This window comes from Formica exsecta, unplaced genomic scaffold, assembly GCF_003651465.1.
Source record: "Formica exsecta isolate Colony F162 unplaced genomic scaffold, ASM365146v1 scaffold122, whole genome shotgun sequence".
Classification (NCBI taxonomy): domain Eukaryota; kingdom Metazoa; phylum Arthropoda; class Insecta; order Hymenoptera; family Formicidae; genus Formica; species Formica exsecta.
The window spans coordinates 1,950,114-1,971,914 of record NW_021848556.1 but is presented as its reverse complement, the minus strand read 5'-3'; the positions used below and the strand labels follow the sequence as shown (position 1 = coordinate 1,971,914).

The 21,801-nt window shown below is 41.6% G+C and overlaps 1 protein-coding gene across 1 annotated transcript in view; it reads left to right on the top strand.

The window, feature by feature from the left end:
• The window catches only part of LOC115244961 (roundabout homolog 2-like), a 99,606-nt gene that overhangs the window by 22,202 nt on the left and 55,603 nt on the right, over nucleotides 1-21,801 (top strand). Inside the window, exon 2 of the mRNA XM_029822997.1 lies at nucleotides 7,548-7,856. Within this exon, the coding sequence (XP_029678857.1) occupies nucleotides 7,548-7,856 (309 nt within the window). The remainder of the gene's footprint in view (nucleotides 1-7,547; nucleotides 7,857-21,801) is intronic.

Sequence of the window (21,801 nt, the reverse complement as noted above, 5' to 3'; positions counted from 1 at the left end):
CCCCCCGCCACTGTACATTCTATCCCCAGGGCGTGGATATTTCGTTTCAACTCGGAATTGATGAGAATTGTTGGTTTTACGAATTCAGCGCGTTTTAATAAAATCAAAGCTAAATGCTTTTTTCTCGGTATGAACGCGATGCGTTTCATTCGCGTCTACGCGCATTACGGTTGATATCTCATACGCGAATGTAAATGATGGATGGTAACGATACGACGACGCGAAATGAGGGTATAAACGATGGATCCGTTTATAATTGCAAATTTCATTCCGTGTTTCCATTGTGTAAAACTGCATTATTCCGCGCTTATGCAATTGGCCGAGCGCACGAGAACGTCAAGCAGTTCTTTGTTAGGTTTAATAGCGCCGATCGATTTTCGTCGGCTCTCCCGAGCAATTTCTCATATATATTAATGCCCCAATAGAGAGAAAGTGAGAGACAGAACTCTCTTCTTCTCTCGACGCGCGCTTGTTCGGGGCAAATCAAACTTCGTGGCAAATAGGTCTCGGCTCTTTCTCCCTCTGTCTCTTTCTCTATTTCTCTTCTTCTCTCTCTCTCTCTTCACATATACACACATTCTGTCAACATACCCCTTGAGCACTGTACATTCTATCCCCAGGGCGTGGATATTTCGTTTCAACTCGGAATTGATGAGAATTGTTGGTTTTACGAATTCAGCGCGTTTTAATAAAATCAAAGCTAAATGCTTTTTTCTCGGTATGAACGCGATGCGTTTCATTCGCGTCTACGCGCATTACGGTTGATATCTCATACGCGAATGTAAATGATGGATGGTAACGATACGACGACGCGAAATGAGGGTATAAACGATGGATCCGTTTATAATTGCAAATTTCATTCCGTGTTTCCATTGTGTAAAACTGCATTATTCCGCGCTTATGCAATTGGCCGAGCGCACGAGAACGTCAAGCAGTTCTTTGTTAGGTTTAATAGCGCCGATCGATTTTCGTCGGCTCTCCCGAGCAATTTCTCATATATATTAATGCCCCAATAGAGAGAAAGTGAGAGACAGAACTCTCTTCTTCTCTCGACGCGCGCTTGTTCGGGGCAAATCAAACTTCGTGGCAAATAGGTCTCGGCTCTTTCTCCCTCTGTCTCTTTCTCTATTTCTCTCCTTCTCTCTCTCTCTCTCTCTTCACATATACACACATTCTGTCAACATACCCCTTGAGGACGGGCTGCGCGGACTTCGATTTCCAGTTAGTTAGGGCAGTTGCGATTTAAATGGCGCCATCGGAAATGGAGGAGGAAATGAACAAGCGCGCGTACATCCACGTGTGAGTTTTCCAAGTCGCCAACGCGTTGTTGTTTTGCAGACCCGTGTTTAATTCATCGTGCGAATGTCGAGCCCTTTTAACTTTCACAGCGTTCAATAGCCATATAAAATCTAATATATACCTGCTCGATTTATCGAACTTTGAACAATTTTATTTTGTTTGTTAGTCGAACGATTTTATCTTTCATGTTTCAACGAATAGTTACAGAAAAAAATTATGCTATCGTTTTTTACTCAATGATCTAACATCTACGGAATGCGTACGTTGATTAATTACTTCTATAATTTTTATAATTTGCGAAATGATTTTTTTGAATAAAAAATAAACATTAGTGTAAAAGTTTCGTTAAATATTTATAATTTTTATGTATAGGCATCTAGTTGAAAATTTTTATTAACTTCCATAAAAATTCTTTGATTTTTTAAACCGCTTTGATTTTTCTCAACGTTTTCTTCATAAACCTATTAAGATATCTACAGTGTGTATATTTGTATGTGCATATATGTAGATACAATGACCCTGCGCCGAACGCGTAATCGGTTAACGTCCAACTCGGTCATTGATACATAAATTACTGAGGCAGTCACGCGGATCGAGACAAATTTAGTCGCTACAACTTACAATCTTAATCCTTCTAATGTTTAAATATAGCTCATAACCGATCGTCGCAGCAATTGTATGAAAAAGAGAGAGAGAAATTTTAATTTTCTCGATCAAAAGTAGCATCTCAATAACATCGGGTGAAATTTTAACGACTCGCTCTTTGGCGAATTGCAAGTCGATATTTTTCGGCGAGGAAATAAATTCTATCCATTTTAACGATTCGAGAAGTACCGCACACAAATTTATCGGTAAATGCGGCGCATACGCATACGTGACCAATATAAATCTGCGCCGTTGGCATAACCTAGCGCACTATACTGATTTATAGATATCGAGCGATTCTATACGAGCATTCGCAGCGACAGAAATCCGATTATGGTGGAACGGCGGTGTTACGCGTCGGAATATCGCGCAATTTCGTGATCCCCCGAATCGAAGGAGTCCTGAAAAAATCCGAAAAAATTGATACGCGCAAATTATTTCCCGATTACGCGATTGTTCTCCTCGGCGCGTGATACGCGTCGCGCTGTTTCGTATCGGGATACTCTCCCGCGGATGGCATTACGTGAACGTATTTAGTTTCGTTTGCATATAAAGCGGGTATCCGTTTTCTTTTCTGGAAGTGCCCGGCGCCCATGTTATCACTACAACGCGCATCTTTGAATAATTCAAACAAAGGATTAAGCGTTGTGCAGCGAGCGTTGTAAGCACCGGATGTCTAACCAATGTTAAGAGCGGCATTCGACATCCCGAGCACATTCGGATCCCCGTTTAAATTTTATGGACTTAGGAAAGTTACGTTAAATTGGAGATCCCGTCGAAACATTGGTATGCGAAACGCGGTGCGTTTGTAAGTCTTGGAGTACGCCGTGGAGAAACGAGACATAATTAAATAAAACATCCGAGTGTGAGTGCAATTAACTGCCGATATTTGAAGAATAATTATTAATAGACGAATAATATATTTTTAATTCTTTAGAATTACGCAACTTTTAAAAATTATGCGAGAAATTGTTTGATATTTAATGTTTAATTTTCTTCACTGAGTGTTTCAAGAAAAGATAGATTTCGAAAACCAGGATTGTTTCACGTTTTACATGAATAATTTACTCGCGTCTGTTTAAATAAAATACAGAAAGGGATTATAGTACGCTGCGTTAACCTTGTGCGACAAACGCATGAGAAAGCCAAGTGAATACACAATGGCAACGAGGCAAATGACTAGTGAATATAACGCCTGGTTGGCCTTCTCCACATACATACACATATACATATATAATGTGCTCTAGTGATAGCAAAAGTGGAAACTGGTATGATAATGAGTTACAAACAGCGCAAATCTCCTTGTATTTTACTTGCGAAGCGCATATACCGAATAACGGAGCCGAGAAAATCGCGCAAATTACTGAGATAAAGGCCAATTTAAATCTCGACAGTTTATATTTAAAGGTCAATTGCTATCTAATCATTGATATTATGTGCTTGAATTTACTGCTGAATCGAGAGAAGGTACATCGAATAATGTCGGCGTGCAGAAATATATTGAACTTATTTCTTAAAGTAATCGAGAAAAGAATTTCTTAAATATAGAATTTTAATAGATGAAAATTATAAAGGGGATATATTTTTCGCCTTTATAATTTTCGCCTAACTTTTATAATTCTATATAAAAACATTTTCCTCTATTATTTTAAGAAATAAATTCTACATATTTATGCATGTCGACATCATTCGATGGAGGTACAAAAAAATCGTGTAGCCTTTTCTTGCTTCCGCCGAGGCTAAGTGAGCTCTTGTAGTTTCGCCCTTGTGTTACTGAGCTCCCTTTTTTTATCATCTTTCGTACGCTTTCTGATTTCGGCGGGATCTCAATTTCTTACACCAGTGAAGCTATATTGCTGTAATAAAAAAGGAAGGCACCCACGGGTCTTTATAACGGGCTAATAGTAGGTACACTCGTGTAATTTGCTTCGTCACTTTTCTCCTTCTTCTGTTACCATCGCCCTTTACTCGCATTAGGGATCGAAAGATTGCACCTGCACTTTTTTTTGCAGAAAAATGTGAAAATCATCGGCTTGATAATAACACGGTAATTCGCAAAAGAGGGAAGAAGCGTCAAATTTAGTTATTTTAATTCGAAAATCGTTTAAAAAGTTTTTTAAATATCTATGTTAATACAATTAAATGAGTTCTTTTTATTCCCATTAAAAATTTAGAAAGGAAACCTATATTAGTAATATTAAATTAAAACAAATTAAAATCTATTTTATTAGATGAATATTTTAAATCAAACAATTTATTTCAATTTGAGTTACTAAAATTACTCGAATGGAAATTATATAGGTATAAATTATGAGATACATTATATGTATATCGCTGAAAATAAATTATTCTTACATTATTCGATACTGTCAATTTTCCCGAGAGAATCTTTAAGGAGGTTCTCTCTCGATTCTGTTTTACATACAAGTACATCGATTCTCTTTGTACACACAAAAGCCGTTCGATCGACGCGTCTTCCCCTCTTCTATCGACTAAATTGGGATGCACGCGTACGTGAACAGGCACTTCGCGGAGGAATGCCCTAGACTAGACAGGAGCACGATGCGTCGATCTAATAATGCGTGTAACCACAGGTAATCCGAGCTACTATCGATGACTAATACCCGCCTGCTTCGCTCACACCGACGCGACGTTCACGTTCTCGCGTGCATCACGTAACGCTGCATATAGTACATACGCACGTATGCGAGCGAGCGCGCACGCATAATGCATATGGACGTTCGGCGGGCGACATATACCACCACGGCGGGCCGAAATCTCGTGGCACGGAGATAGGACGCCAGAGGCGGCGATATTATCAAATTATATACCTGCACTACGTATACACCGGCGGCCAATAATTCATCCATAATTCAGTTATCTAAATAGGACACCCGCGTCACAGACGCACACATACCGGTGACTTTCGCGGGTATGCGTGGGTGTGCGTCAAAGCGGGTTGAATATATCGCGGAATGCATGGACGAGCGCGATCTCTGGTAGCTGTTGGAGCGAACAGCGAAAAATTCGCCGCACGGTCGCTCCCGTTTGCGCGAATGTCGGAGTCTCTGTCGGTCGGAAACGCTATTGTCTCGCCTTTTACCAAAAAGCACCGCTGTAATCGCGCGCGTGTATAGTAGTTTAGAGGCGTTTAATTATTCATTGAATTATTTGTATTTAGCGCGTAGCACGTTATATTAATTTTATTAACATATCTCTTATCCGTAACATTTAAAAAAAAAAAATTATTTGTATAGCTTTTTTGTATGCAAGAGGGATATTTCAAAATAGCTTTTAAAATCTTTTCTAGAGACGAGAAATATGAAATTGGAAGTCATCGATATCCGATGTCAACGCGATGTAACAAATATAATTGAAAATAATATTTTTAATTAAGATTTTTTCTTTTATATGTAGCTGTCGGGCTGCTTGAGTTATCGTGATGCATAATTTGTAACGTTTATTATTTATAAAATGTCACGGCATGATGCTATATAATGTTAGCCGAGCGGGAAAACGTTGCGCAGTGTGTCACGGCAAATCGGTTTATGATTTGTTTATACCGCGTTGATGAAAACACATGTTGTTTCACATTTATCAATAAATCACTCTCTTCAGCCACGCATAAAAACGAGAATAATTGAATTAAAATTAATTAATGCTAGAAATGTGGTTCCCGCATATGCGTCGCAAATGTCCTGTATTATTTGAATTAATTCCTAGTAATACGATTCTATATTGCCGCTAATTGCGGTGACTCGTAAACATGTCGAATCGAGTTTACATGGATTTAATATCATCGCGCTGTGGATACAAATTACGGCTCTCGCATTAACATATTTTTTACTATATAAACGCAAGCTTTACCGTTCTGCATAATTCCTCTGTTAATGTTGTGCGCGCAACAAGCATTAAATACTGAAAATTTTATGAGACAGTGCTTAAAAATAAGGTAGATTGAAGCCTGATTTAATTTTCGCTTCTGAGCTGGTTTACGACGAGGTGTTAGAAAATTAACGAGATCACGGTATGCACCTTTGCGCAGTGCCGTTCCATACAAAATTGAGAAGAGTCGAGAGAGATAGGATAGTCAGCGCGCAACAAGAGGAAAATTCATGGCGCGGTGAAGAAAAGCTTTCGATCGCGCGAGTACATAAACATCGGCTTTGTATATTCTATTAATATTGGCAAAGGGGCGGCAGCTCCTCTTCGCAAGATTAATATTGGCGACGTGCCAATAAATTTATATGTTGCACGCGGTGTCTCGAGAGCGGGGATGCATATCAGATACGAGAAACAACAGAAAATTTATGTAACTTTTGTTAACTAGTCTTCCTTTCCCCACCGCGAAAAATTAAATTCGGGTGTATGGTATAATTAAGTACTAATTTATTGCTAATTAGTTGCTCTAATCATGAATTTATCGTTCCTATCCATTAGCAGGAAATTGATATTAAAAACGAAAGTGCTGATTTATTATACATTGCTAGCTACTTTTAAAAAACATTTAGCAAATCATTTAGCAAACAAAAAAAAAACAATTATACCAGAATTAATTATTAATTAATTACTTCAAGCACGAGATGCTGCAAATAGATTTCCAAAATATTAAATTTATAGATACATCAATATTCTAATAATAATATAATTATATAACAGTAAAATGGTCAAAAATAAAAAATTTTAACTTGATATCCAATTATTTTCTGAATTAGCTATTATCGAAATATCTTAGTTTAATTTATATGCTTGCGAGAAATAAGCTTAAGACGTGAGTTAATTACTAATTAAGGTGCGAAAATTAATTGCTCACTTGACAATTTTTAATTGCTTGTAGATATAATAATAGTTTGGCATCTTTTATTCAGCGCTCGTATTTTGCGATTAATATTTATATAATTTAATAAAATCATTTAAATATAAAATTTTCCGATTTAATGAAATGAGAGAGAGAGAGAGAGAGAATAATTATTCTTAAAATATCACGAGGCATTAATCATACGCTGCAAATAGATTTCCAAAATATTAAATTTATAGATACATCAATATTCTAATAATAATATAATTATATAACAGTAAAATGGTCAAAAATAAAAAATTTTAACTTGATATCCAATTATTTTCTGAATTAGCTATTATCGAAATATCTTAGTTTAATTTATATGCTTGCGAGAAATAAGCTTAAGACGTGAGTTAATTACTAATTAAGGTGCGAAAATTAATTGCTCACTTGACAATTTTTAATTGCTTGTAGATATAATAATAGTTTGGCATCTTTTATTCAGCGCTCGTATTTTGCGATTAATATTTATATAATTTAATAAAATCATTTAAATATAAAATTTTCCGATTTAATGAAATGAGAGAGAGAGAGAGAGAGAGAGAATAATTATTCTTAAAATATCACGAGGCATTAATCATACGCTATTAGCCTTCATTATTCTTACTTAAGACGAAACAATTCAACGTAAAAGAAGGCAATGCCAGGGCGAAAATATCTCTGGTTGAAGGGGTGAACTAATTAGATTGCCGAGACGACACGACGCGCATCGTCGAGAGGAGAGATCCGCTAAAGAGTCACCGCTTCCTTTTTTGTTTTTCAGGGCAACTGAAATGTCCACGGATAACCGAGCACCCGTCGGACATAATAGTCGCGAAAAATGAGCCGGTGACGTTGAACTGCAAGGCGGAGGGTAAACCCGAACCGGTGATAGAGTGGTACAAGGACGGCGAGCTCGTGCAGACGTCGCCTGGCGACGCCAAGTCGCATCGGGTCCTGCTACCTACGGGATCCCTGTTCTTTCTGCGGGTGATGCACGGCAAGAAGGAGCAAGATGGCGGTGTATATTGGTGCGTCGCGCGGAATAAGGCGGGATCCGTCCCGAGCAGGAACGCCACACTCACAGTCGCAGGTAAGAGCCGACCGTTGTCATCTTCCTCATCTCCGTCTTTCTTACATTCGGGATTATGTACCGGGTAGCCGGGCGTAACACCCCTCGTGAGATCACTCGTTAAAGTCGGAACGAATCCCCGTGAAACGAGCTTTTCGCCCGGAAAGAATTCCACGACTTTCCCCCTTCCCCCCAATCTTTCGCCTCTCCCGAATCTATCTGGATCAAACGGCGGTGTCTGACAATTCCGCGAAGAGCGACAGCTAAACCAAAGCATGCAAATCAGATGGCATCGACCGAGGGTCGTTCTGTCGCGTGAACCGACGCAGTATGGATTAGCCATTGTCGCGATACGATTAAGCGTATGTCCACCGTCGGTCTATTATTATTTTCCGCGCGCAGCTGTCAATTAGCTTAATCTTGTACCAAGTATCGGACCGATAAGATACACCGCGGGTCTTTTGTTACTTTAAAGAATCGTCACGAAATCGGTGAAACTACATTTCTACACTCCGCGAGCGTATTTGCGATAAAATTTTACGCGCTTGCAGACGCGCGAAACGGAAACATTGTAATTATTCGATCGCGATACACTCTTTGTACACAATATTTTATCGCGAGGATCACGCGCCCGGTGTAATTTTTCAGTGTCGATTTATACCATTTATTCCAAAGGCTTGTTAGTTGATAAATCGGTTCAGTTAACAAATCGCTGAAGCGATACAATTTATCTGCAAAAAAAAAAAAAAAAGAAGAGTAAAGGCCCCCAATAAATGTAATTTTATGTGCTACGGTAAAAATTTCAAATTTTGTATATATATATATATATGATCTCATAATTTTACGCGATGCATTTACTTATCTTGAAGTGCCATTCATCATAGTTCCTCTTTTTTCCACGATAATCTCATACACACATTTCTCATCCACTCTTTATAAAATACATTTAAATAATGGAGATTAATTACTATGTAACGCAACATTAAACTTAACAAGAAGACAAAAACATTTATTTCATCGAGAATGCCCCATTTTTAATTGCAAAGAAAATTTATTTATATTTAAAAAGTGATGCATTAAATAATTATGTGATAAGATAATTATACATCAATGAAAAATATAATTCTCGCGCGGCGAATAAAATTGAATCTATTTTCGGGATGCCGTGTTAACGAGTAAACGAATAAATTTCTCCCTCGAGGCGCGATGTCTGACAGCAAAAATTGTTGCATCCGCGCGAATCATCCCCCTTTCCCGTGCACGAGGAGAACGAGCCCGATGTTTCTCGCCTTCGCGACCAAAGCGAACAGAGTGTGGTGACAGTGGCGGCGACAGTGGGGTCACCCGGACGAAAACGGACACCCCGTATATACGCGCGCAGGAAGGAATAACCGTGATTTATACGGGATAGAAGTCGACTCCTTCGACTAAAACGAGCCATGTTTGTTTAGAGGCGATCGATATCCCGGGCGACGCACCCTCGCCTCTGCCCCGTCCGTGGTATATGCCCGTCCGTCCGCCCGCTTGCCTGCCTTGCCTGCCTGCTTGCTTGCTTGCTTGCTTGCTTGCTTGCTTGCTGGCTGGTTGGTAACGACCGATTCACTCGCCTCTCGCCTCGCAGGCTCTACGACCTACGAGCCTGACGATGCGACACCGAACGACGCCTGCTATACTGGCGAAGAATGCACTTCGCCGCCGACGCGTTGTGTGTATATATATATATATATATATATATACATACACGTACAGAGCAAGCAAGGGATCCGCGCGTCTGTCCCTGACAATAGCAGGGTATTGTGGCTTTCCTTTTCCTTCCTCTCCCTTCTTTCGCTCTCGCGCTCAGGCTAATCCCGATTATGATCTCTCGAGAAAAGATGCCATACAAATTGAATTAGTGCCCGGGGAGTCAATGTAGCGCGCGTCTCCGAAATCGTCCGGAATACCGGGAAACATCTGTATATATATGTACTCGATCACTAACGCGTTCCGATATAAAATGCGTCACGCGTTACTGAATACTCCAGTGTTCTCGTCGCGATTGAATCGTTTCCGCATTTTGATATCGCGGTCGTGATCGTCGCATTCTCCGTGCAAAAAGCATCGAGAGATTTATATATATATACACGCGACTATCGAAAAAACGAAAAATGCAAATGTGCGGTACGAAAGATTTAAGAATGGTAATGGAGAATCTCTCGATAATGCAGAGCGCGAATCGGACTCCCGCCACTTCCATGTTATTACCTTTTCCGTAGGCTCGTTATTTCGAGTTCATATGTAACTGCCGTATATGTATTCTACATACACATGCGCACGTGCGCGAACATTATATACACATATGCACGCACGCGTTTCACGTTTCGCGTACGCGAGCATCGGTTACGCCGGTGCATCCGAGCCTCGTAATTTATAGAACACGATATCGCTCGTTAATTGCTTATTGTAATACGCGCAGCTATCCGTAACGTGCATTTATGCGACAGCGCACGTTAAATATGCAGTCGTAATGGGAGTGCTTAGCGGGGAGCAAACCGGAACGGGCTGCTCTATCTCGCGGAGCCCCGGAATCTCCAGAATATTGATATTGCATCGCAATAAAATTTCTGTCCAGGCATCTGTGCCGTAATTATACGCGTGCCACAATGCGAGGTTTCCCCTATGCGCATTCAAAGCGAGTGTCATAGAGAGCTAAATCTGCCTCGGATGATTCTCATTTTCCCGCATTATATTAATCTACTTCTACGTGAAGCTCTTAAATCTCCTTCTCTCTCCTTTACACTGATTATCTCGTCGTCCAAATTAAATATATCGAATATTAATAATAAATTATTGCACGAAATAAGGATACTCCGATGTACCTAATTAAATTTTATCTTGCATGAAATAGTAGCCAAAAAAATGGTTAATTATTTTTTATTTTTATTTTTATTTTTTTTTTTTAAGGGAAGCGGAAGCGCGCGAAGAAAGACACGAGAGGATCTCTCGCTGTTTTAAGCGCGTCGCTCGAGCCTCGACTTTCTCGGTAACTAGATTCGCCAAGTAGCCGTCTCTCCTCGCGTTCCTTTGTTGTTTTTGCCGCACAGCTCGCATCGACTATCTCTCTCTCTTTCTCTCCCTTGGTGCAATATAAATAGGCCCCGGAGATCGCCGCACGAACAAGCCGCTCCATACGGAACGCGACCCGGAGACAGGCGGACACGGCTTCTCGATCCGGGCTATCGCGTATAATAATGGATAGCTGCTTACCGGCGTTATAATGGGAGCTTACGCACAATAGTCAAGTACCTCGCTCTCGCTCGCCCATAAGGCCTCGACCATGGACGCCGCTACGCTCATCTTTCTTTTTTTTTTTCTTTTTTTCGCGTGCGGTGCCGCATCGGCGTGGAATTCTTTTCACCCATATTCCTCCGGACCGGAGAATTTTTTTTTCTCGCCTCCGTTCATCCGCTTCGGAATGTTTAAAAAGATATATTTCTAAGGCTCGAGATTAGAATATTTATATCTATTCGCGCTCGTGCGAATTTTTGCCTGCAATATTTTATAACGTATTTATATCTACTTTTTTACCACTTCTTTATAACATACGTGATGACGTAATCTCACCGCACACTTTCTCCAAATTTGCATAGACATACCGGTTAGTAATGTCAGATTAAACTACTTTGTTATTCATTTTCTCCATTTCGAATAACGCAAATGCTATCTAAAATTTCTTCATTTTGATAAATGGACCTGTCATCCTAAGACCTCCAAATAACCTACCTCTCTACGTGTATGTTTGTCTGCATAGTTGAACATATCGATGAGCAATTTATCGTTTAAAATATGCTTACGCGCACGTACAATCTTACTTTTCCTCTTAAATTAAGTAACATGTTTATCTTTTGCGTACTGACAGTGATTTATTTCTCGGCTGAAGAATTATTAAGAGCCCCTTGATACAGCTTTTCGATATAAAGCTGTTGCGCGCGGATTCCTTTTCGTATACCCGAAAAACACGACGAGTGTGTGTGTGTGTGTGTGTGTGTGTGTGTGTGTGTGTGTGTGTGTGTGTGTGTGTGTATGAACGACCCAGATATATTTTTAAAGCGATAGAAGATGATCCCTCTCGTGAGTGGTAGCTAGATTATCCCTAGACGACATACGCGATGCGACGCGCGGTGCATCAAGCGCATCGCAAGATACATCGCGACGTAAAAGATAGCTCTGCATCCGTCTTCTTTCCTAGCGGGAAGAATATAAAGAAACGCGTTCTCTTAGCGTACCTTATAAATTTATAATTGGCTTTGGTCGAAGTTCGCGTCGGTGAAACTAAAGCTGAAATAAAGTTGCAGCTAGAGAGTCCGTTCCAAGTTGAACGAAAGTTGGCGAATCGCGAGTTCCAGCGGCATAATTATCGAAGTTCTTTCCGACATGTTTTCGGAAATAAAAGTATATAAAACAGTGATTTTTACTATATACATGTACGAGAAATGTTTCAATTAGAATCCTCAAGTTTTTCTTCTTCTCTCGTGTTTCTTCGAATAATTTAAACCGGAAAAGGATAAAGAGAATCACAAGACCTTAATTCGATCATTCCTCTCGAGTATATGTCTCAAGAGTTTAGACATCTCTCAACGGTATCTACATCCGCTCTTTAAGATAAAATATCAAAGTACGAAGGAGCTTGTGCGAATATCCGGCGGCCGAAATTGAACCGTCCCCATCGAGATAAATGCGACTGAATTTTGACAGATTAGCATCGTGACAGGCGCGGATACTTATCCCCCTTAAACGTTATTAGGTCTGCTCTCGGGCTGTTTATATTAACGTGTCGCACCTTGCGAAACCAACAGCATCGGTGGCAACGACGACGACGACGACGACGTGGGAGTTTAGAGCGCCAAAGAATAACGGGGGAAAATGAAGATAAATTGGAGTAAATAGGTGGTAATAGGTATAATGTCGCTGCTATTTAATCTTCATTAATGCTAACGTGCCTCCTGTCTCTACTGACTCTCACGACGGCAGCGTTATCGGGATTGTCACGGAGTACTAGATATGTTTTTAGTGAAGCGTCATTCCGGGTTCGTTTATATTACATATCCGGGCGGCAACGATTGTTAAAAAACGGCGCGACGCGTCGCCGCCGGCTGATTATTCATCGGACTATTGAGATAATAATTTTGCAACCGTGCGACAACGTCGGATATGACGCGGCGTGTTTGTTCTGCCAATAAAATTGAAAAAGCTCGAGGGGATTAATGAACGATGTGTCGCTAAAGCTTCTGTTCGCCACCCTTTCGCATTGCCCTTCATTTCACTCTCTTGCCTTCACCCGTCTTTGTGCGACGACAGACTATTCGATACGATGACAGTAAGTTTCTCATTTTTCTCTGAAGCAAAAAAAAAAAAAAAAAAAAAAAATTAATTTGTTTTGAAACTTTTGTACAAGTTTAGTTTGAAGGATTCCCGTGATAGTTTAATAACTTGTTTTAATTTGATGGAAAATGCGATGTGTTTTACACGAATTCTTTATTAGAATACGAGTCATATTATAGATCGATAGTATACATACAGTCAAAGTTTAACTGATGTCACGAAAAGACTATAGTCGTGAACACGGATTCTCCTTGTAAGAAATCCTAGACGGAGGCGGTGACAGGCAATTATAGGTCTGACGGTAATTGATTTGATGCAGAGACGGTAAAACCAATTTGGAATGTGAAAGGAAATTGGAGAAAGGGCGGGAAATAATGAAAAGAGAAAGGGGCTAAAAACTTTATTGAATAAATTAAATTTTTTATTTTCGTAGATGATGTATAATAAAATATTCTCTTTGCTTCTCTCTCTTAAAAAAAAAAATTAATTTTCGCGTATATTTCATTTTATTTATACTATCAATTTTCACTGTTTATTTACTTCTGTGAAAATCATCGCGAAATATGTAATGATATTTATTAATGAAATATAAAATGTGTGTATATGATATATATTAATATCAAGATTTATATTTTCATCCACAATATATTAAGCTACGTGAATATTATTTATTAATTTTGAAACATTAATATTATAATTGCATATATTATATTACATAACATCGCACTAGCAACGAGAAATACAACTGCGTCTCAATCGATACGAATCGAATGCCCCCCTTTATCCGATATATGGGGGAGGGGTGAGCCTCCTTTAAAATCCTCTCGCGAATAATTATACATCACGTAAGAAAAGTCTATCGGTTTTCACTTACCGCGCGTTACCCTCCGATCCTTTCGGTGCTGCATGCATGCATACATGCATACCAAGGAAGGGAACGAGGATAAAAGTGTAGCGGGAACAAATGCGCAGAGAACTTACTGTATGATCTAACGAATGGACTGTGTTCGGGGGCACCCCATTTTCTGCGCCTCCGACACATACCGCGCCACGTGGTGCATACATCTGTCCGCTCCCTCTTCCCCCTCCTAGGGATCGCCCCTTTCCGCGTGCCCCTCTCGATAACCCCGAACCAACGTTCGAAAACCAGGTTCTTTCACCGAGCTCTGCTCTCGCGCGCGCCTCCCGTCTTTCTACACTTTTCTCCGACTCTCTCGATCCATATTACTACGAACTACACACAACCCTACGGGCACCCCTCATTATTGGCCGGGCTATTAAATGGTTATAACCTTGCGCTCTTTACAACACGTGCCGCCCGCTCGCCGGTTTGACAAGTCTCGCCGCAGCGTAGTTTCCTTTGGGAGGCAAACCGCCGCCGCTCTTTGTCAAGTTCCGCGTCGAAATCGAAAATTATTCTCTCGTTAGGATTCTTAACGGCGGCGATTAACCGTTCGAACGAGCCTCGTATAACACACTTTATCTATCGTTACTTTCAATCTTTTCTTTAACGTAAACAACTATTCGGAAGAACGAATGATTATTAAAATCGTTATGTATTACGCGTATAAATGTACACGCGATGATACATATGATCGTTTTATAAAGCAACGCTGCCGTGAAAAATGTCGTGAACTTTAATAAATCTCTCTCTCTCTGTCTCTACTTATTTCTTCCTTCCACGTCGCCGTATTTTCTCCGCCCGACATCTTTTATGCCCGACAAAATTTTTGGCAATGAATTCCGAGTCTCTGATGGCATTGCTACACGCTGAACAATGGCGCGATTTTCCTGACGCGACATTCTCGACGGAAGAAATCTATAATCTCGTCGCGCGCGCGATTTCAGTCCTTCGACAAGACTGGCGTTCACCGGCGGAAAACTTTATGATAATTTCCCGTCACCGTCATATTTCATCGTAGTACTGATGTAATTCAGCTTCCTCTCCTTCTCCTCTCTTTTAAAAGGATGAATAAAAGTTGTTTGCTTAGAGCGTTATTTTTATACAATTTCATCAGCAATTGAAGTTTGTTAATGATTGAAAAACTAAAGTTATTTAATGAACGCTACGTGTCGATCGATGTTGACAAATCGACGGATCTTGCTCGCGAGACAGTCCATTGCACTCGACTGCATCAGCCTAGTTACAACCTAGTTACACCTCTGACGCGCGTAACTTTTCTCGACTACTTTTCGCCGAGCGCGACGGGACTGGGGTAAAGATTTCGTGATGTTTGCCCGACAACTGTATAAACAGGCGACGATAACGCCCAGTTCCTGTCGGAAATTTCGGTACCCCGTTGTTTGCAATGTCGTTCCGTCGCGAGTTTCGCGGGCACATCCCGGAATTAACGCGACACGGACACCCGAATTGTACAACATTAACAATGAGCTGCGCGACGGTAGTAATTATTTACCGCATTTTATTTCACGTTTTATATACGAACTACCGTCCGCTTACAATTTAGTTGTTCAATCCGTTCGGAAACATCGGATTATACAGATTTATTTAATACCGTGAACCATTGCTTTAAGCGCGCGCCGATTTTGTACCGATTCCCATCTAATTGCTTTTATCGCAATCAATACACGAATCGCGTATAATTATATTTTCGATTTTCGTTATTTAGGTATCTATAAAAAGCAGCGTATTTTATTTATCTTATAAAATAAAATGAAATTGCTTTAAAGTATGTTAGACATAAATTTTACACGTTGCATATTATCTTAACTTGAACGATATTAAATTTTGCATCTAGATATAGACATAAATTAAATTTCAGAAAATTACTGTTATTAAGATGTGTCAAGAAAGATATTAAATCTTAAATTCCTTAAGAAATAGATTTCGATGCATACTGATAACCGTCATTTTCTGGTCATTATCTTTATTTAGGCTGGAAACTAATTATCGTAAATATCGTAAGCTTAATATTATTTAAATAAGTGGAGCATGCAATTTAAAATACGCAAACATATATATATATATATATATATATAATTTATACAACTAACATACTTTAAACCAATATTTCAATCAATCTTGCGAAATCGATAAAACTAGATGCGATCTGCTTCGCTTAGATTTTGCGGACTGGCAAAACCCGTGCTCGATGACTGTACAAATTTCGCGAGAGCGAGAGTTGCCAGTTCTTACGCAGCTACCTCGTAGGCACCGTCGCACGGGTTAATAAACTTCTTTACAACGATATATCTGCGAATGTTTTGCATAAACGACGGAGGGAGAAAGAGAGAAAGGAACGAGCGAGCGAGTTTATACCGCGATAATGAAAAGGAACGAATACCGGCGTTGGCGCCCTAGACAAGCCAGCATGATGCGATGTAATCTCGCGCGATATACGCTGAGAGAAAGAGAGAGAGAGAGAGAGAAAAGGAAAAAAAATGTTTCGCGGATTGGATTGTCGTCACCGTTGTTATTCTTGTTCCACATTGTCCGTGATTGGGACTTTTGATCGTCGGCTATTACGGCGCACGCGAGTGCGTCTATTAAGCGCGTATGGCACGGCAAAAATTTCCAAGCGGAATTCGTCAATTAGGCGCACACGCGCCGCCAGACGTTCGTTCCCGGGGTCCCTGCCTCCGCCTCTCCTCCTCCCCTCTCGTTCCCGCCTCGTCTCTTTCTCTCGCTCTCTCGTTTTTTCTCCGCCGTCCGAAAAGACCGGGATAAAATAACACCTAGACACCCTCCGCTCGCTCCGACCCTCTTTCGCGCTCGCACAGCCCTTGTACTCGCTCGCTCTCGCTAGTTCTCGCGCGCGCACATGTATCGATTAGCTAGCTTGACGCGCGGAGAAGCGCGGGGCGTCTGTATCTCTCTTTCTCTCTCTCTCTCTCTCTCTCTCTTTCTTCCTCTGCCTATGCCCTGGACAAGCCGACGAGAGGTGGGGATCTCTTGCAGCTTTTAATCCATCGCTCTCTCGCTGATATATCCTGCCTGTCGAGAGCCGTGCCACTGTAACGGCTCGGTCGGCGAGAGCGAGTTTTATCGTCCGTTCTACCCCTTCTGTCTCACTTTCTCCTCCCTGGACCGCGATTCGCCGATACTTGCAATCGCCGATCGGCGCGGAATCGCGGAATCCGATCCCCGATCGACGGTTCACTCTTCCTTTCGTTTTCACTCTGGCATCCGCTGGATTCGCCCCCATACCTCCCTCGTCTCTCGTCGACTGGCCACCGCGTGCTCGTTCCCGCGCGCGATTTCACGCAGCTACCATTGTTTTTGATAAGTACAAATGTAACTACTACAGTCTACAGTTGTATCTCAGGTTCGTTGACGCGAGCTTTATAATCTCGTGTATCGATCCTCACGAAAATTTGATTGTAGTAATTATAGCGTGTCTTTATATAATCCTGCATTAATTATTATAATCTCGTGCTCGAGATCATTGAATAAATAACGATTTGAATAAATCGTCGTTTGCCATATTAGCAATGTTATATTATTACCGGTATAACGATAAAATATTATAAAATCTTTATCATGAAAAGTGAAATCGGAGATGATTGTTATTAATCTCAATTTCTCGTATCTTTAATCTTAGAAATCCTTAAATCTATTTGGCTAATCCGCAAGGGAGCCAACGCGGGCAAGAAGCGATAATTAATTGATTCCATATTTTACGACGTACAAATCCCTCAATCTACTTGAGTAATTCCTTGGCTCCGGGGATAGAAGAGTACGGTATAGAGAACTCCGCATATAGAGGAGAGGAAAAAATTGGCACATGCACGGATATCTCCTTTATCCCGTGCCAATTTTCTCTGTGCATCGCGACAGTGTCTCTCAACGCGGGGCTCGCCCTCTCGAAATAAGAAGCTCGAAATAAGCCGCGATACAATCAACCGAGGCTAAGAGGAAAGAAGGAGCCTTTCTTATTTCTTTTCGGGGAATGAGAAATCGAGGGGGAGGACGGCGGTCCCTTTTCTCTCTCGATGACACCCTCGCGGGAGCGTTTTCTTCGCACGCGCGGCGAAACAAAATGGTGGCTGTACACGGGGTAAATTAAGTTTGGCACGAGAGCCACCGCCGCTCGCCGGGAGAATTTCATCCCGTTGCCTTGAAGCGAATCCCCTCTGGCTTCGGGCAACAGAATGAAACAAGCGTAGCGAACGCCGCCGTGCTCTGATGCCGGATGGTAGTAACGCGATACAGTCGGAACTTTCGCGGTTTGGATACCTCTAACGAGGTAACCGCGCCGTTCTCTACGTCCAACTGCTGCGACTTATTTAATGTACAGAGTCCTTCGGATCTCTCTCCGCCCCGAGCTTCTCTCTCTCTCTCTCTCTTTCTCTTTCTCTTTCTCTCTCTCTCTCTCTCTCTTCCTCGCTGACTCTAAAGCCGCATCGCGCCGGATCGAGTCGAATCAGGCAGACGATTCGAATCGGGCAGCCGATTCGATCCGGAGGGGGAGGAAAGGGGCAGGGGGGGGGGGGGTAATACGGGTCGACGAGCTCTCGCCCAACCCGCGTGCCCCACGTCTCGGATGAGACGGTCCGTGGCGCCGTTTTCCCCGTGTTACATTGAATCTTCTTTGAGTTACATAATGGCATCTATTCTGTCCCGTTGCTTATCCGAGAGACGGGTAATCAGTGATATATTGTAGATTTCCTTTCGACGAGTTACGAAAGAAATCGCCGTCGTCGTTGTGGGCGATCGGAGGGAACCCGGTGGAATCCTCCGTCTGATTAATCGCTTACATCGTGTCTCCTCGCTTTATCTCGCTTTTTGATGCATGCGCTTTCTAGCGCGTCACGAATATTTAATTCTTCCTTTAACCGTGGCTCGAGCTGACGCCAGATAAATCGTCTTGTAAATGATAGCCGCATAAATGGAACGATAAGAAGCATTACATTAATCTTTTGATTGAAAAAGGAATCGAATGAATTTTCAGCCTCTCCCTCTCTTTTCCTTCTTGTTATTGCTATCTTTTAATTTATATCTTTCGACTTTGCCTCGATGCATAACTGTTTGAAATAGACGAGATCTTTCATAGAAAAGTATCGTCCGTTCTGAGAATGCGTTGTCGTTTTATTCACTTTCAAGACTAAAGTACCGAGTTTAATATGACCAACGCGAAAGTTTCAACGCATGTAAACGACAGTTACATCTGTAATTGATAATAACATCGTATGGATGTGATACTCGCCGATCTAGCGAGGAGAGGATATCACGTATTTGCACCGACGTCATCTGAGGGTTTCTTTCTCTATAATTTGTCCGCTTTAAGTATAGGTGTTATAATCGCAAATAATGGCCGCTACGCGGGCGCGTTCTTCGCCATGTTGGTCTGTACTAATTTTCCTTGGCGTTAATGCGTTAAGTGCGCCGAGTAAGAGGGTTGTCCGCGTATCTGCCGCTTGACGTTACATTTTGGCGAATTTACGGCAGATTGGTCGGCGGCTCATGACTAAGATTACGATGGGCGCGCTCGTGCACGACTCCGAAGAAGAGAGCATGAACAAGATTACCCAGAAAATGAGAAAGAGGGTATATATATATATATATATATATATATATACGAAAGCCGGGTGAGCGTGAGATGCGGCGAACAAGTTTTCGAGCGAGTAAAGGGAATCACCCTCTCTTCTATTCGGCCGAGCCTGTATATGTTACACCGGCATCTCGGTTGTGCTATAATAATAACGATAATTGCGACGAACGGCAGATAGCGGAAACGACGATAACATTGTTAAATAGAGACGTGTCGCGGCTGCTGGAAATTCATAGCGGACGGTTTACAAGGGAGAGGCTGAATGAACGGACGGTACCTTCTGCGAATCGTGATGACTCTTGATTACGGAGAAGTAGTTAAACGCTTCCTCGGAGTGAATAGCGACTCGCCAGAATAGGGACACCGGGACGGTTGTAATGCCCTAAAAAAAATCCCGGGGATTATCTCGATTAGCCGCGTTCCTAATTGATCGCGATTTCATTGACGCCATTTAACGGATGAAAGTAAATTCCTTAGAAAATAATTCTATAACATGAAGATGGATTTTTTCGCCATATTTTTTACACTATTGCAATTTAAAATTGTAGCGATTGAAATAATATTCATGAGTTGTAATGTATTTGATTTGAGGGAAGATTATCATTTTTTAGTTTTTGATGGGAAATAATTTTGCGAAAAAGAGAGAAACTTGTATACTCAACTTCGTTATTATCATAAAATCGATAGTCATTATTATTCTGTTATTCTTGAGCATCTATATTTCAGAGAGACAAAGAGTTCCATGTAATTTTTAAAATATTCTTAAAAATATTAATAACTTTTGAATTTAGTAAAAGTTTTTCTCCGCAAATCAACGATATTATATCCGTGCCGGGTTAAAAACGTGGAGTTATACCGAAAGCTACATATATACGCATATATAAACAGGAATTGCATTGTATTTCGAACTTTCTGAAAATTGCGTTTAGCTTTCTATCTCCCATAATCGCTGGCAAGTAGCCCAGGGGAGGATACAATTAGATGGGACGTGTAGTGCTTTTCTCGGTGACAAGGGTAGCACAGTCGGGTCTGGCAGATACGCATTATATACTAGGTGTCGGGAAAATTCGACTGAAAGACTTGATGGAAAATTCTAGCAGTTATTTCTTTCACTTTTTAAGATAATCTCTTTCAAAACTAGAAAGAGTTACACAAAACGTGCAGACGTGAACGATATTTTAACGTCATCACTGATAACAGATATAGTGTATAAGGACCCAAAAAGGAATCGCTTCCCTCGCGACTTGTGTCGAAAGCTTTATATTCTCGCTTATTGAAACAATCGAGACGCACAGACGTATAGCCGAGATAACCCACGCGGGTTATCCGAGACACAGGCACATCGGGACTTTACTTTCGACGGCATTTAGAGCGCTTTCCTGCCTCGGCGACAGAATTCCGACCAAATAAATCGTATGCGCGACATAATGCTCTCCCGGCTTGGGAAGCACACATACAACGTGTCACTGAACCCTATATTATCCTGGCGAATTCGCGACTCGGGGAAATACCCCAAGCGTAGACCGCGCGGCGCGGAGAGTCATGTAGTCGCGCTAAATATTTCCCGGTTTAATTACAGTCGGGGGATAGAAGTATATATATGTATATATGTATCGGGTGTACATACGTATACGCACGTAAGAACATAATCGTAAAATTCGGGCAGCTCGACTCTATACGGACGTAGCGTGGTGTCGCTGAAACACGCGGCGCCAGGCAGCCTTTCTCCGCAAGATCTGGCTGGTACGCCTTCGCATGCACGCACGCAATATACATGTACACGCACACGTATAACGATCGCGCCAACGCTCACGTACACACGCGTAGGTACGCACGCTCGCATGTACGCGACACGCGCGATACGCACGTGTTCGCGCACGCACGCACTCACGCAGACACGCACACTTCCGTGCTACGGAGCGCTTCGCCCGGTCGTAAGAACCGACGAGGGGGAAAGGGTCGGTGAAACATTTGAATACAAGTGGCCCTCATTCGCCGTAGCGCACCCCAATCAGCTCCCTTCCCGGAGGGGGCGAGCCGTTTTCAAATAACGTTTTTGCGACGGAACACGTCCGCGACGGAACAAAACGGAA